Below are 15,779 nucleotides of genomic sequence, written 5' to 3'. Positions count from 1 at the left end.
AGCTGTCTAATCTGATCATTTATGAGAGACACAACCCCATAAATATGCTGGCAGAACAAAAAGAAACCAAATTAAAACCCAAACGGCCACTGCATAGCACAACTGAAAATAAAACCGAGGCATAAGGGTGATTTCAGCACAGATTTGAGAGGACAGAAATGGAAACAACCGAAGAATGAGCCACCGATGCATCATGTAATGTTCCCTTGTGTAACAATCTAATTACAATAGACCTTCATTTATCTGTCAACCCATAGACCGGGCCATGGGCACACACCTGGTGTTCAATATCATAAAGCAGAAGCTCTAGAGCCAAAACAAGCGGTCAATTTAGATCGATCGCCAAACGGAAACAACGCAGCAGCATTAAAGTAAGACACAATGTCCACAATGCACTTCCAGGCTGGGGATGTTGTGCAATCCATGTGCAATTCTGTGACGCAAGTACTATCGTTAAGGAAAGTTTGTTAAGTTTGGACACCATGTCCTATGATTCAAAGGAAATTTGTAGTAACTGATGTAAAATGATATGGTAGTATGCTTCATCTATGGGAGCAGAAATCAGGGAAGCTTGCTTTGCTTAAGTTAGTATTGAAGGAAAATAAAGAGGAAACAAGAGTACAGGAGGAAGGAAGTCTTAATATTCAATCCATCTTCTCTTTTTGGACCAGTTTCGGTGCGTCGACAAACTCCCGTCCGTTGACCACGATGACCGCAGCCGTAAGAGCACTGGCCATTCCCCAGAACATCACGTATGCCAGGGTCTCCGTCCACGTGTCACCTGACAGACAGTACCAGATCTATCATTCACAAACTAAATAGGCACTACTGTATGTACATTTTCCGAAGAAGTAACAGTAATTGAAGCGTATAAAATTTATTTTAGCGAATTAAAATCACTGTAACACACATCTCTTGTGGGTCAATGACATATAATGGTAAATAAAGGAAACATATTTGACAAATCTAGTTTAAAACATGTCAAATTCTTAAACATGTATTTTTGGTTTTCATGTTGGTTCCATTTAAATGTACCGACTCACGCATATAAACCATGTGGTGCAATATTATTAAAGCTAACATTTTCTTTACATTCCACACATGTGAATGTACTTTATTAAAAAAAAATATATATATATATTTTTAAGATGTATACACAGTATATATAATTTTTTTTCAACAGATCTTATTTATTAATACATAAATATCAAGCTTTTAGGGAGTTGCACCACACGACATGACAATCTGAACTAACTTTGCATTAATAAAATATGACTCTTAATACTTTAAGAGACTTCTTGACCTTGACATGATATAATAATATTTTTGTTTTAAATTTTTTCGTGTTTTCACATTTTGTTTGCACCCCATGACTTTCTAAGTCACATCACATGTTCTTATTTATGATATCAGGACATTTGCAAAGTGAAACTTAATTCTGAAATTAAAAACATTGTTTTTAAGTAAATCCATGTAAGAATTACATTTTTTATTAAATAAATAAATGGATATTTGTCGGGGTAGCACCATATTTAATTTTTGTCAGAAGTACAGTGTTGTACTTTAACAACAAAGATTGTTCAGCTAAAGAAACTTTAACCTTCAGTGGACAAAAACTCCATGAAACGGTTTTGAAAGTTGTGAGTTGTGAAAAAGTGATCTAGAACCTGCCATTGTAAATCTATCCCTCACAGCCTAGCTGTTAAATTCAATTTGACATGTAACCTGACTAAGGTCTATAGATTTGGATAAAAACGTGTCATGTTATTGACCCTATTGCTTTATTGCATGTTGTGTTATAATGAAAAACCTTACCACTCATTAGGAGACAGATGATGCACATGGAGAAGGCCACCACCATAATAACAGGAAGCTGTAGAAGATAATTTTGAATATAAAATAAGCAGGGAATGACCAGCAGCTGGTGGTGTTGAACTATAAAAGTGTGGACTGCATGAAGGAGCTTGGAGTCAAGTTTCTTCGTCCCAGTAATGAGCTCTTTTAATTCGGATTCTCTCTTACAACTAGCAGTATGGGAAAAGCACTGACCAAGAGGAACTTCCAGTCCTTCTGCATGTGCAGAGGCATCAAGCCGTCGGTTTCATCTACTGTATAGTTCCCGAGGAAGAGATCGATGGAGTCCTGTGGGCAAAGCCAGCTACTTAAGATTCAATGCAGTCTGATTGAAAGACATAAAGATAAAATAATTCATACGCACTTGTCTGAACCCGTCTGAGAAATTGTTCCTGTAGTAACGGATCATTGAGTTCCAGCCATCCATTACCAAGCCCCAGTGAGTCCTCTTCCCGGTTCTGAGGTCAAAGGTGAAGGTTACAACGGTGGACGCATACAACTGTGCTTATTCTGAAAGGAGTCTGGGATGAATACCTGGTGAAGTCGGTTTTCAATGCTCCGGTTCCTGCGTACTGTTTAGCACAAGCATTGGCATTGTCTGCCCACGCTGAGGGAAAACGAAAAGGAAAATAATGAGGTTTCTTGCTTTATTTACTCTCTCCAACAAGAGAATTGTGTCTACTACGGGAATTTCTAGCAAAACAAACACACCGTTCTTATAAATCTTCTCAAAATCAGCCTGTTCCTCGATTTTCTGGCCTACGTGGAGGACGCCCATCCTCTGAAATGACAGCTCAAGGTGATGACAAATCAATATCTAACCACATTATTAATCCATTTAGCAGATTTCTAAATGTCTCCATGCAATCATGACCACATAAAAGTGTTTTACACTTCCTAAGAAGACCTGATGCATCAAGTTTCAAGTAAGTGGTGCTGACTGACAGAAAAGCCGCAGAATTAGAGCCAGTCAGCTTTCTCGAGTGCGTAAGTGTCCTCAATTGCATCACACCTAGTTAATATGCATCAGACAAGCCATTTGTGATGTGGCGTCACCTGTAGCTGGCTCTGTAGGGAGCGTCTGGCCAGCAGGCTCTGAATGACGTTGGTGCGGTCCAGACAGTCCATACAGTTACTGCGGAAGGTTCCAGACTGCTCGGACGTCACCTTCCCCTCTGAGCTCACCATGAAATACCTGCAGAATCAGCGTTCAGGAACCAGATCAAAGCGAATCACTGACAGCATCACAGACCAGTCTTTCCTATAGAACGGTACAGAAATGAATACGAACCCAAACTCCTCTTGCACGTCAGAAACAGCATCGACGAGAATCTGGAGGCGATGCCATCTCATCTTACTGCATTCTTTGTGGAAGTCAAAGGCGATGTACCTCAAAAGAGATTCAAGAGTCACTACACAGCAATATACGAATTGCAGATAGAAACAAGTGTTTTCAACATTGATAGTAATAATAAATGTTTCATATTCGCATATTAGACTGGTTTCTGAGGGATTATGTGACACTGAAAACTGGAGGCATGATGCTGAAAATTCAGCTTTGACATCACAGGAATAAATTACATTAAAAATTAAAATAGAAAACAATATTTAACAATATTAATATTTTAACTTTTTTGATCAATTAAATGCTTTTGTGAAAGTAAGCCCACACTTTTAAAGTAACACCACACTTTTCCTTAATAAGCTGCATGGTTTTAGGCATTAATTTTGTCTGTAGCACAAATGGTGCTATGTGCTGCACGCAGAGGTGGAAAGAGTACAAAAATATTCTACTCAAGTAAAAGTACCATTACATTAATGAAATTTTACTTAAGTACAAGTAAAAGTACCAGTCTAAAAATCTACTCAAGTAAAAGTAAAAAGTAGCTCATTTAAAATTTACTCAGAGTAAAAATTACTTAGTTACATTTTAACAGTGGGAGGGAGTCAAAATGGGACAGGCCAGTTCCTGGAGGGCCACAGTCCTGCACAGTTTAGATTTAACCCTAATTAAACACACCTGATCCAGCTAATCTAATCATTTAGGTTTATTTGAAAACTACATGATATGTGTGCTGGAGCAGGGTTAGAAATAAACTCTGCAGGGCTACGGCCCTCCAGGAACTGAGTTTGACACCCCTGGGATAGGTCTATTAATCTCAAACTAGTTGTTTTTAATTAAAGGAATCAGTTATTTAGAATAATAAAAAATGTGGGCTGTTACCAGGCAAATCAGTATCAACAAACTCATCTTTTAATGCAGAGGAAATGCAGAAGATTCATTGGAAGTGGCATTTAGATGTATTACACTGTTTAGTGCAGGACAAGAATGCATTTAACCTGCAGTTACAAATGCATGAATAATGTTTTGATATACAAGACATAAAATGTTGAATACTCATTTGAAATGATAAGAAATTAATTATTTAAAAAAATCAAAAGATACTTTAAATGTGAAATTAAAATGGCCAGTATGTGTCAGCAAGTCACTGTTATTAAGTGAGTCATTGCGATTGAACCGAATCATTTAAACGTTTGATTCATTCAGGAACGAAACACTGTCACGTTGCTCAGAGACGCAAAACTGTGCTTTGGTGGCTGTGTTTGGAATTATTTTCTGTTGTAGAAATAGAGCTAAAAAAGGCAATATGGTGTCTAAAACGCAAGTCTCCTAATTAACTTGTTTACTGAACTGTTATATATATGTATGGATATATTCATGATGATTTTTGGAGGAAAAGACGGCATTCTTTGTGTGATTTTTATTTAATATATGAAATTATATAACTATGTGAATTTTCTGCCCCTATATCTTCAATTTTGTGATCAATCTTAATGCATTTTAGGAGACTGAATCACACAGTGAAAGAACGCACTATAAATGCGCGCGCACATCATTAAAACAAAAATAGCACACTCCTCACCATGGTCTTTTTGGCTAATTTTTGCAAAACCTCTAGCTAAAATGTCAAAGCTTCATTTTAACCACCAATGCAACGATGCAATTATTTAGCTTACCTCTACATTCTTGCGAAGGGTTGATGTCTTGTCGAGATTTTATAAGCTGCTAGTTTGGTCTTCCTAGGCAAGTACAGCTTACACTGCATAATAGAGCATACATATGGCCAGGGGTTCACTTCATTTCCTTCGAGTTCAACTTCAGAATATGACGGGGTTTCGTTTTCAGCGGTGTCTGCACCACTAACGCCTGTTTTGACCGTCTGTATCTTTCTTGTGATTTTAGCGCCAGTTTGCCCTCCTGCCCATTATTTACTGACGTAGTTTCCAGGGAGAGATTTATTTTTTTATTTTTATTTTTTTTACTCAGTAATTAATGTGTTTTAAAATGTAGCGAAGTACAATACTTCAAACAAAATATACTTAAGTAAAAGTAAAATTACACATTTAAAAAATTACTTTAAAAAGTATTAGTACACAAAAAAGCTACTCAATTACAGTAACGCGAGTAAATGTAATTCGTTACTTTCCACCTCTGCACGTTAATTCTTCATCTTAAAGGGATAGTTCACCACAAAATGAAAATTATGTTCATGTAGTTCCAAACCCGTAAGACCTTCGCTCATCTTCAGAACACAGTTTAAGATATGTTTGATGAAATCTGAGTGTTTTCTGACCACCCATAGACAGCAGCACAACTGACACGTTCAAGGCCCAGAAAGGTAGTAAGGACATTGTTAAAATAGTCCATGTGACACCAGTGCTTCAACCTTATTTTAATGAAGCAATGAGAATACTTTTTTTGTGCAAAGAAAATAAATATTACGACTTTATTCAACAATTTCTTCAGTCTTTGACATGCATTCATGAGTACCACGACGCTTGCAAGTATTCTCACAGCTTCATTAAAAAATGGTTGAAGCACTGATGTCACATGGACTATTTTAACAATGTCCTTACTACCTTTCTGGACCTTGAACATGACAGTTGTGCTGCTGTCTATGGATGGTCAGAAAATGCTCAGATTTCATCAAAAATACCTTTATTTGTGTTCAGAAGATGAGGAAAGGTCTTACGGGTTTGGAACGACATGAGGGTGAGTAATTAATGACATCATTTTTGGGTGAACTGTCCCTTTAAGTGTCTGTTCAAAGTATATTCCTAGTAATTGCCTTAGCAAACACCACTAAAAATGCAACTGTAGGAATTAAACGAAACTGTTTGAAGTACTTGATGAGTCCGTTCTCCATGCCATTGACCATTCTGGCAAAGGCCTGTTCAAGAGGCAATTCAGATCCTTTCTGATTCACCTGCAGATAAAGCAATTATCTTCAACTATTTGACCAATCACACTCAACTACAACTTTCTGCAGATGGATTGAAAGATTGTACTCACCAAATTTAGAATCACTTGCTTGCCGTAAATGAGAACCTGTGACTCGAAATGCCTCCTGAATCCATCCATCTGCAAGGATAGATAGACAGACAGACAGACAGACAGACAGACAGACAGACAGATAGATAGATAGACAGATAGATTTCATTTTCTGATAGTCGAAGAAAAAAAAAAGTTGCTGTAGCAGCATAAGTGGTCTCACGTGATTGAGGTCGGTGCTTATCTGAGGCTTGGGCTTGTACTTCAGGTTGGGTCTTTGAGACCAGAAAAAGGGCATGGAGCCTCGAGTCTGTGTAAGAGGTGAGTGAAAGAGCACAAATTAAATTCTGGGAGGTCAGAAACAAATATTTTTGTAATAAAAGGCCAACAGTAGTTTCCACCAACCTGCACAAAGGACGCCCGGGCATTACTGTACTGCACTATCTGTTCTGTCTCAACGAAGTTAGCAGCATGTCCTTCAGAGTCAATGCCTGAGGCGCAGGGGAAAACTGTAATATCTGCACCAAAGAAGACCACTGCGTGAATAAGTATATTTGGTTGAACACATCTCACCTCTGACATAATATCGGACTCCGGCTCTGAAACAGCTCCGTCTAGAGATGAGGATCCACTCAAACACCTTCCCATTGATGCAGCACGTCTTCATCACAATAACTGAAGCAGTGGGTTAAGCCTCAATATCACACACATTTTCCAACTACTACTTATTTCTTCAATTTCATCCCAAGCTATTTAAAGTGCAAATGTGTTTTTAGATAATGGACAATATTATCAACTAGTAACAATGTCATCTTTAACAGAAACAGTTCACAGTTCATAAGGCTACATAAAGTGAGCAACTTTAACCACAAACAACATGACATCTCTCAAAGGATACATCCGTGGATGACAGGAAATGCAAATTTATGGAGCTGAAAAGGGGAATCAGTGACTTAGCATGCGCAGTTTTCGCATAGGTTTAATGGTTTCTGAACTAGGTTTATTTTTATACCTCAGGCTGAGAGATTATTTCTCTTAAAAGGTTTCCATTCCACATGAATCTCTGGTCTGCCTGTGTGGAGACATGATAGAAGACAGGAATCACTGGAGAACTTGTGGTTGTTTTGAAGGGTCTAATTCACAAACAGAGTAACCAAATGTCCTCGAGATGTTTGAACACTGAACTTCAAACAGCTCTGTCTCTCTCTTCTGCCATCACTGTCTTTGCTCTGCTCACCCTCTCCAGCAGGCTCATCTCCTGGAAGTCCGGGCTGGTGTTGGACAGGCGCTGCTGGGTGTGGGTCAGGTCATAGTCCGTGCAGAAGTAGAAACCGTCTGTGTTTAGGACATTGCTAAGCATGGACAGAAACGCCTTGTTGTCCTGCATCTATGAGTAAGAAACAGTGAGTGAATAATAAGATTATTGGCCAAACTTGATGTGAACAGAAAGAAGACTAGGGTCATTGATTTAATTCTTAATTTATTTGGGGCCTTTTCCATTTTTATGGCATGAAATGACAGGACAATAGAGAGAAGATGGAGAAGTGGGATGAGGTAGGGTCCTGCAATATCACTTTGATATTAAAACCTGGCAGTCAATATTAAAATATTTCACAATATATAGATTTTTATGAAAATGTGACTTAAAAAAAAAATTTCTAGTGGAAAAAGTCCCTTTGGCAATGTCAAAATTATTGAAATAAATAAATGACTGAAATAAAAACATTTTTTATGTATTTTATAATTATATATAACTATATATTTATATATAGCAGATTAAAATAAAAGAAAATATGCAACAATAAAGTATTATCGTCATCATACTGTGTAACAACAAAATATATTAATTTGATAACATTATTTTATTAGATTGTAATATTTATATTATTTAAATTATTAATTCTTATTGTTTATTAATAATTATTTATACTACTAATAATTACGCTAACAACAACAATACATTAATTTGACTACATTATCTTAATATGTAAATTATTTGTAATTATAATTGTATGATAATAATTATTAATACTATTACAAATAATGCTACTAATTTGTTTGCCGGAATAATAAAATATTAACATTATTTAACGGAAATAGCATTTTGACTTTCTCTTTTTAATAAAAAAAAAACACTAAGTTTAATTTAAATGGATCTGAGACAACTAGCAAATTAGTATTTTAATATTCTGAAATCTGAATTTGAATCTCTCTCATGAATACTTCGGCCGGGTTTCACAGACAGGGCTCAGACTGAGAAGCCAGGATTACAGTAGTTCAATTAGGACATTTAACTCATTTTTATTACCATGCCTTAGAATAAAACATTACTGGTGTTCATCTCGAGACTAAACAAAGGCACTGATATGTTTTAAGATTAGTCAGTGTGAGTTTCCTTCAGTAGAAACTGGGATTAGGCTTAAGTCTTGTCTGTGAAACCGGGGGTTAATGTGTTTGTTGCATAACTAACTGCTAAACCATGATTTTGACAAAAGGAAGTGGTTTGACATGTTCAAAAAAGGCTGTTTAAAGTCGAAGTGCATATCATGTATTCAAAACATGCATGCTCATGAGTTAATCTGCTCCAATGCATCACACAACACTCTTACTTTAGTACAACTCATTCTTACTGAAAACAAGCTTTTGTGCCAAAACTAAGCTCTCAACCAATGCCAGGCCTTTCAATCTCAGCATATGTATTCTGCAGTAACAGGATCACTCTCCACTAAGCTGTGGCTCTGGGAACGGAGTGGAACAGGAACGACCTGAATTGCAAACCCGTCTCTTACTGCAGTTATTCCCTTCTGCTCAACTCAGAGCTTATAATTACATGCAATTCATTATGAAAATGTCACAATAGTCAACACAAAAATGATAAAGACAATTCATGCAAGGAATCATCACCTTCTCAAAAAGATGTGGCACTTTCATCCAGGCCAGAAACATAGTTTAGACAAGTATGCAAACATTGCACTTCCATCTTGTTATTAATTTGTTTTCTGACACATTCTGGAACTAAACGAACCAAACTAGTGGAGCTAGATGCATTCACTGCAGACCTCGTGCGCTTACATTGAACCTTCTGACAAAAGTCGAGATGTTTGGAGAGCCTCCCGTGTACTGGTTTCAACTCGAAACACTTGCCATGTCCAATACTGGTCTACTCACAGGCTGCATCCAAGGCCATTTCAGCCGAAGTCTTATCCTCACTAAATAATGCAGCAAGTATACAACACTGTAATGAGATATCGCTGCGCTCGAGGCATGGGCTGAAATCTAAAATTTACTTTATGTCTACTACACCAAAATTCATAAGCCGGGGGTGAATCTGCTGTGTTGTTCATACAGTACTTCTGAGTAAGCTGTAAATGGAAAAATAGTCTTAAAAGTTCAGAGCAGGAAACCTTTGGTTATGATTTAGAGATGCACCGGGCAACTGATCAAACAACAAATGACATTTAGAGCCCACTTTCTACTCAAGGTGTCACAAACATCAGCATTAAACTGAAGGTTGAGGTTTAGGGACTTTGATGACCTGAAAATCTGTGAGGTGCAAAATGGTCTTCTTATAAGAAATCACATCAAACTCCAGCGCTTTCCACACAGTGTGGCCAAACAGGTCGCCCACTTTCCTTTTCCGTGTGATGACTATGAGGTACATCCCTGCAGAACCAAAAAAATAAAGTGTCATGGTAATCAAAAAGAAAACGTTCCGAATTCTACGGAAAAATCGGAACATCGTAATAACATAGAACCTACCAGCCACCAGCCGAATAGTTCCCATGATTCCACAGATGGGTCTGGTTACGCCTGATGGGGGGATGTCCTTGATACCTTCAAGAGGAAAAAACATTGATGCACCATTCAAATTTGCAGATAGCGCATTTAATATACTCCACTGCTTTGATAAGAGGAAGTAACAGACCTGTGCTATTCCTGGAATAAATCTTTATCAAAAAACCACGGCAACTACCACAAACGTGAAATGTCACACTGACAATACTGATGAAATGTCACCATTAAAACAGAGAACTACAACAAAGTCCAAATAGCTGCCGTAGCCCTTCATCGATGGCTGTATACTCTGAAAGGCCTGATTCCCTCATTAATTATAGTGATTCATAAATGTCAGATCACAGCTGCCCAAACTATATATCTTTCACTGTACTTTTCCACACGGTCAGAGAAATGAGCTGCTTAACATTCAGAAAATGTTCATCCCCAGCCTCAGGAAGACAAACTATATTTTAAATGAGCCGTTTTATTATTCTATTCACTTTTAGTAACCATGTTACTGTTCTTTGGGACATTATCAAATATAGTTTAAAGGGTTAGTTCACCCCAAAAATGAAAGTTCTGTCATTAATGACTCATCCTCATATCGTTCCAAACCCATAAGACCTTTGTTCATCTTCTGAACACAGATTAAGATATTTTTGATGAAATCCGAGAGCTTTCTGACCCTGCTTAGACAGCAACACAACTGAAATGTTCCCAGGCCCAGAAATGCAGTAAAGACATCGATAAAACAGTCCATGTGACATCAGTGGCTTGACGTCAATTTTGTGAAACTAGGAGAATACATTTTGCGCGCAAAAATAATTTATTCAACGATTCTTCTCCCTGAGTTAATGTCTTGTGCCATTTTGGAGAGTACCATGACACACAGGTGCGCTTTCCCCAGAACATAATCAACGTAATCAGAGATGTTCACGTTCAGGACAAAGCACGTACATGCTGAACGTAAATGTCCTTACTGCGTTTCTGGGAACATTTCGCTTGTGTTGATGTCTATGGAGGGTCAGAGAGCTCTCAGATTTAATAAAAAATATCTTAATTTGTTTATATAGGTCTTACAGGGTTGGAACGACATAAGGGTGAGTAATAAATGACAGGATTTTCTTTTTTTCCGCGTAATAACCCTTTAAACATTGTAGTTTTGCAATAGTCAATAAATAAACATTACAATTAAACATGATTAGACATAACATAAGACACAATTTGGGGATGTTTTTTAAAAGAAGTCTCTTAAGCTCCCAAAGACTGCATTTATTTGATCAAAATAAAGTAAAAATATTAATATTGACAATTATCTTTACAATTAAAAATGAAATAATTTCAGCATCATAACTCTAGTCTTCAGTGTGACATGATCCTTCAGAAATTATTAAAATATGCTGATTTGATGCTCAAGACACATTTCTGATTATTATCAATATTGAAAATGGTTGCATTGCTTCATTATTTTTGTGAAAACTGTGATATATTTTTTTTATATATCTTTGATAGTGCAAAAGAACAGCACTTAGTTGATATAGAAATCTTTTGTAACATTTGAAATGTCACTTTTGCTGAGTGAAAGTATTAAGTTCTAATCTGTAATTGTAAAATGGGCTATTTGCATTCAGGTCGAAATGTGGTAGCATTCTTAGCAGTAGTCAGGCCTTACCTGCGAGGGTCATCTCGGTGGACACCCTATCAATAACCAGCACGTCATTAGCTCCATCATCACGGGCCTCAATGTAGAACTTCTCAGGTGTCGCATGCCTATGAAAAAAAGCAGAATTTTTTTTTTCAACAAATAAACCTAACTATTCTGATTAAACTGAGCAGTAAATCTATTCTGACACTTGTCTTACTGGGCTGCGAAACACACACCGGTTTTTCAAGTACAACACAAGAGGTGAGGGTTTGGCTGGTTAGCATTTGACAGTAAGCTGCATTACGCAAGCAAATGCCTTTGAGATTATGGTGAATGTTATAAACAGCACTGAATAAAGAAACTGTATATGCAACACAATCAGCTTTTGAGTGGTGATGATATCAATAAGACAAAACAGCGTCAGAAACATAATCAGAAACACCCCAGACCATCTGGAGAGAGCAGATTTTCAGCAACGTCATAAATCAGAACTGCTTTGCAGTTTCAGTCGTGCATATTTTTTAAGTAATGTTTAGAGAAAATAACAGATAGACATTGTCTCATAAGTTAAGTTTCAGATCTACAATCTGAGAAGTGTGAGAATCTGTTTCAGTAACAACATCGTACATGCTTGTCCCACTTTAATGGCCGGAGTCTTCCTTCCTTACCAAAATGCTGAGCAGCCACTTTCTGTGCACCACTTGATGAGTTTGCAACGAGGAAAGGATGCAGCGTCTGCATGGTTAACCTCTGCCCCATTAACCATGACTGCATTATAGGTCAATGGAATCTATCTCAAAATGTTCAAATTTACTTGATGGCTCAGTTTGGTTTCATGGCATCTCCAGTTCTCTGAGGCTTCTGATCAGGTCACAACACAGATGTTCACCTCTACCCTGCAATGTTATTTAGCTTTTATTGCTACAGTGGTGGCAGATTCGCATCCCTTATAGATCTGTATCTAGTGTCTGTATATCACAAATCACAGGCTTTATGAATTATGTGCACCTTCACAGCAAACACACTGCGGTGCAAGGGTTTCTGGTTTATTATAAACTATGTCATTATAGACAAGTCTTTCTCAGCTGTAATACCCTTCTGTTTATCGTGCAAGAGGCCATTCATAACAACTGAAGGGCTTACTGTATCACTACGAAAAATTACAAAACAGGCTAATTATATAATTAAAGCAAGATACAAACAATAATTTATAATTTGGTATTTAATAAGCAAAATAATAAATCTGTAATATTAAAAAAAAAAGAATTAGGCCAAAAAAAAGAAAGAAAAAAGAGAACAAGATTAAATAAGAAATAAAAAATACTTTAAGAACAATATTTTTTTTTGCATAATGATTTAATTGTAATTAGCATAATTTATTATTACCGTAATGCAAAAAATAACTAATTCTAAAAGTAATTAAAAAGATACAATATTAAAATATTTATATATATATATATATATATATCAGTATTTATTATTGTAGGTTTTTTAACGTGAAAAGTCTCTGAGAGGCCAAATAATGTTAGTTTCTGACATAAAAGAAAAGAAAGAAATCAAAGCGATGCACCAAAATATCAGCAATCAGCAATATTCAGCAGATATATCAATAAAAATGTGGTTGAAATGCTAATAATAATTATTTCCCTCGGGAAACCTATTCAATGTCCAGAAACTCATCAGTTAGCTAGAAAAAAAATTCTAGAAAGGAGCATTTTGCTAAATATACACACTAAGTGACATGTTCATTTTATTTTTACTTAACCTGTTAGTAAGTCTAAATGTATGTCTGAGGAAAAAAAAGTTTTTAATTACAGCATCACTGTTTAAATGTTTAATTACAACAATAAATTAACGTATCATTAAAAGTCAGTGCAAAAACATACATGCAGTTTTTTTCCCCCCGTTTTTATTTGAGCGCTGATTTTTAAATAAATTTGAACTATTTGATTAATAACTGAACTTCAGTTTCCGTTTTAGGCTAAGGAAAATTGTTTTGGTGCATAACCAGTAAACCTTTCTTTTCCTTCCATTCAGTTGTCATGATAATTAAAGTGCAAAACAATCTAGGTTCTCAGAACTACAGTAGATGTTCAGAAGCCGGTGACTCAGAAAGCACACCACTGTAACTCATATCAGTATCCAAGCGTCTGATAACTCAGGGTCATGATGATGCAAGCTGTGGGCTGGAGACATTCCATCAGGTTCCCCTCCCTCTCAGCGGTTCAACTCAGTACACTTTCACAATTTGTCAAATAATCAGATATTAATTGTGCATGGTTGTACAGTATGCCATACACTCTAGCATTGTTTTTATGCATACACAGCTGAAATAATATTTGACTAAATATAATATAGGCACTGTTTAACATCATCTTTACACTGATGCCTCTACAAAACTGCAGCATTGACTCAGTGTGCTTCAGCTGACCTCAGCATCCTAATGCATAGTCCAAATAAACACCCATAAACAGATGCTGTCCAGACTCAGATCAATGCATCATAACCCAGCGAGCTGCATAGACTCACTGGGTTTTGAAACACAGTCAATCTGAACAAAGTCTGAATAAACTGCACTGTACTGTACTGTAAGACCTCTGACAGCGCCCACAGACGCTGCCATTAAAAGAGCTGGGCTTCATTAAAGCGAAATCGGGCGCCGTTCGTTTTTCTATCTGTCGCTGCGCTCGAATAAAAGTTTGCACTTACAGGTTGAACCTCTCGTAGGCAGTCGCCATCTTCACTTCCGTGTTTGCTCAGAGTGCCGTGACGTATTTGTGGGCGTGGCGATTGGAAGGTGCGGCTTCTGGTGTAGACGTCACTGTGCGGGTTACCTCACTTAAACCTAAAGATCCTAAAAAACAAACAAACAAACAAAAAATCCCTAAAGATCCTAAACGTTACTTTCTGAGACTTCTCTCATTGCTAAATCTTTGCAATTCGTTTATAACAAAAACAAGTTTCTCAAGAATTAATATTATTTTTTAAAGATTTTTAAACAGTTCTTTGTCTACAGGTTTATTTTATTCTATTTATTTGTCTCATTTTATTTAGACCTACTATTAAGTCTGTCTATGAAAGATTTCGCTATTTATTTACTTTTCAAGCATTAACAATGCTTTTGAGTTTATTGGTAACCTTTAGCCTATGTAGGAAGTGAAATTTAGTTATAATGTTCTATGACTTTAAATAGGAATTGGGTTAATATCGCGAGAATAGCGCCCGCGATTGAGATCGCGGGAGTGGAGGAACGCGGGGTTTTGATGAGATGAGAGAGAGGGAGAGCTAAGACGGTCCGTGTATCTTTTGGTCATTTGATTTTCTATTTAAAAATAAATAAAGATAAATGAGAAACGGTTTGATTTTCGTTTTTTCGTTTTGTTTAAGAAACGGAAAACGAAAATTTAGCTGCATTTTTCGTATTTTTGTTTGTGGGTAAAAAATGAGATTATGCTTTAATATTTGTTTGAATGTGTGGGCGGCGCTGAAACGCCCCTTTCATCCCTTCTGTATAGCCTACTGCACCGACAAGCGGCAACGAGAGCTCAGTTCATTTTCACCAGGAGAGAAGCGGCAGACAGCAGAGCATATTAATCCCGCGGATTCTTTGCTAGTGGTGCTTACAAGATAAAATAATAATAATAATAATTAATTAATTAATTAAATTAATAATAATATAAAAAATAATATTATAATTTTCCAGCTGCTGCATGTTATTGACAAAGCAGACTTGACAACTTTATTATTTTAATTATTTTAATTTTAATTTATTTTATTCTAGGCCATTCATAAAAAAAAAATAAAATAGGAAAAACCCAACCCCACATTTATAATAAAATTTATATTAAAATAAGTTAAGTTTTCCCCCATAATTAGTCTACTTTAAATGTTTTAATTATAGGCTATAGGCTACTTAGAATTATGAACTGAATTCACGAATTCTGTAGATGACAGTATGAATATAGTGATGGTGTGACATCATTACAGATAATGAGTTCAGACGGGAAACACTGCACCTCTTGTTGGTTTCATTTGAATTACATAGGCCTAAATATAAAATTATTATTATTTTTTTTCTATTTAAATGGATTATTTTAAAAGTAGACATGTCCAGCTAGACATGGTTCGTCTGATGCACGAGCCTGGTTCATTTCTGACGTTTCAGAAAGA

The 15,779-nt window shown here is 36.4% G+C and overlaps 1 protein-coding gene across 1 annotated transcript; it reads right to left on the bottom strand.

Annotated features, from left to right (window-relative positions):
- Positions 1-589: 589 nt before the first annotated feature.
- LOC132145574 (phosphatidylinositol-3-phosphatase SAC1-A-like) lies at positions 590-14,417 on the bottom strand. The gene is made up of 20 exons (XM_059556696.1): positions 14,319-14,417; positions 11,637-11,734; positions 9,947-10,021; positions 9,723-9,850; positions 7,425-7,574; positions 7,200-7,259; positions 7,086-7,119; positions 6,761-6,862; positions 6,593-6,678; positions 6,411-6,497; positions 6,209-6,277; positions 6,043-6,122; positions 3,146-3,244; positions 2,911-3,049; positions 2,566-2,635; positions 2,389-2,461; positions 2,219-2,312; positions 2,050-2,142; positions 1,816-1,873; positions 590-781 (listed from the first exon to the last, which is right to left on the bottom strand). The coding sequence occupies exons 1-20, from the start codon at positions 14,345-14,347 to the stop codon at positions 645-647; spliced, it is 1,761 nt and encodes a 586-aa protein (XP_059412679.1). The 5' UTR covers positions 14,348-14,417; the 3' UTR covers positions 590-644.
- Positions 14,418-15,779: the final 1,362 nt, after the last annotated feature.

Source organism: Carassius carassius, chromosome 8 (assembly GCF_963082965.1).
Source record: "Carassius carassius chromosome 8, fCarCar2.1, whole genome shotgun sequence".
Classification (NCBI taxonomy): Eukaryota; Metazoa; Chordata; class Actinopteri; order Cypriniformes; family Cyprinidae; genus Carassius; species Carassius carassius.
Note: the sequence above shows the minus strand (reverse complement) of the source record. Positions and strands in the feature narration are given on the sequence as shown.

Coding starts and splice junctions, on each gene's coding strand:
- LOC132145574 (XM_059556696.1), bottom strand. CDS start 14,347: ATGGCGACTGCCTACGAGAGGTTCAACCT. Junction 6,498..6,592: donor CCCGGGCGTCCTTTGTGCAG/GTTGGTGGAAAC, acceptor CCTCTTACACAG/ACTCGAGGCTCCATGCCCTT. Junction 2,143..2,218: donor TCTCAGACGGGTTCAGACAA/GTGCGTATGAAT, acceptor CTTTGCCCACAG/GACTCCATCGATCTCTTCCT.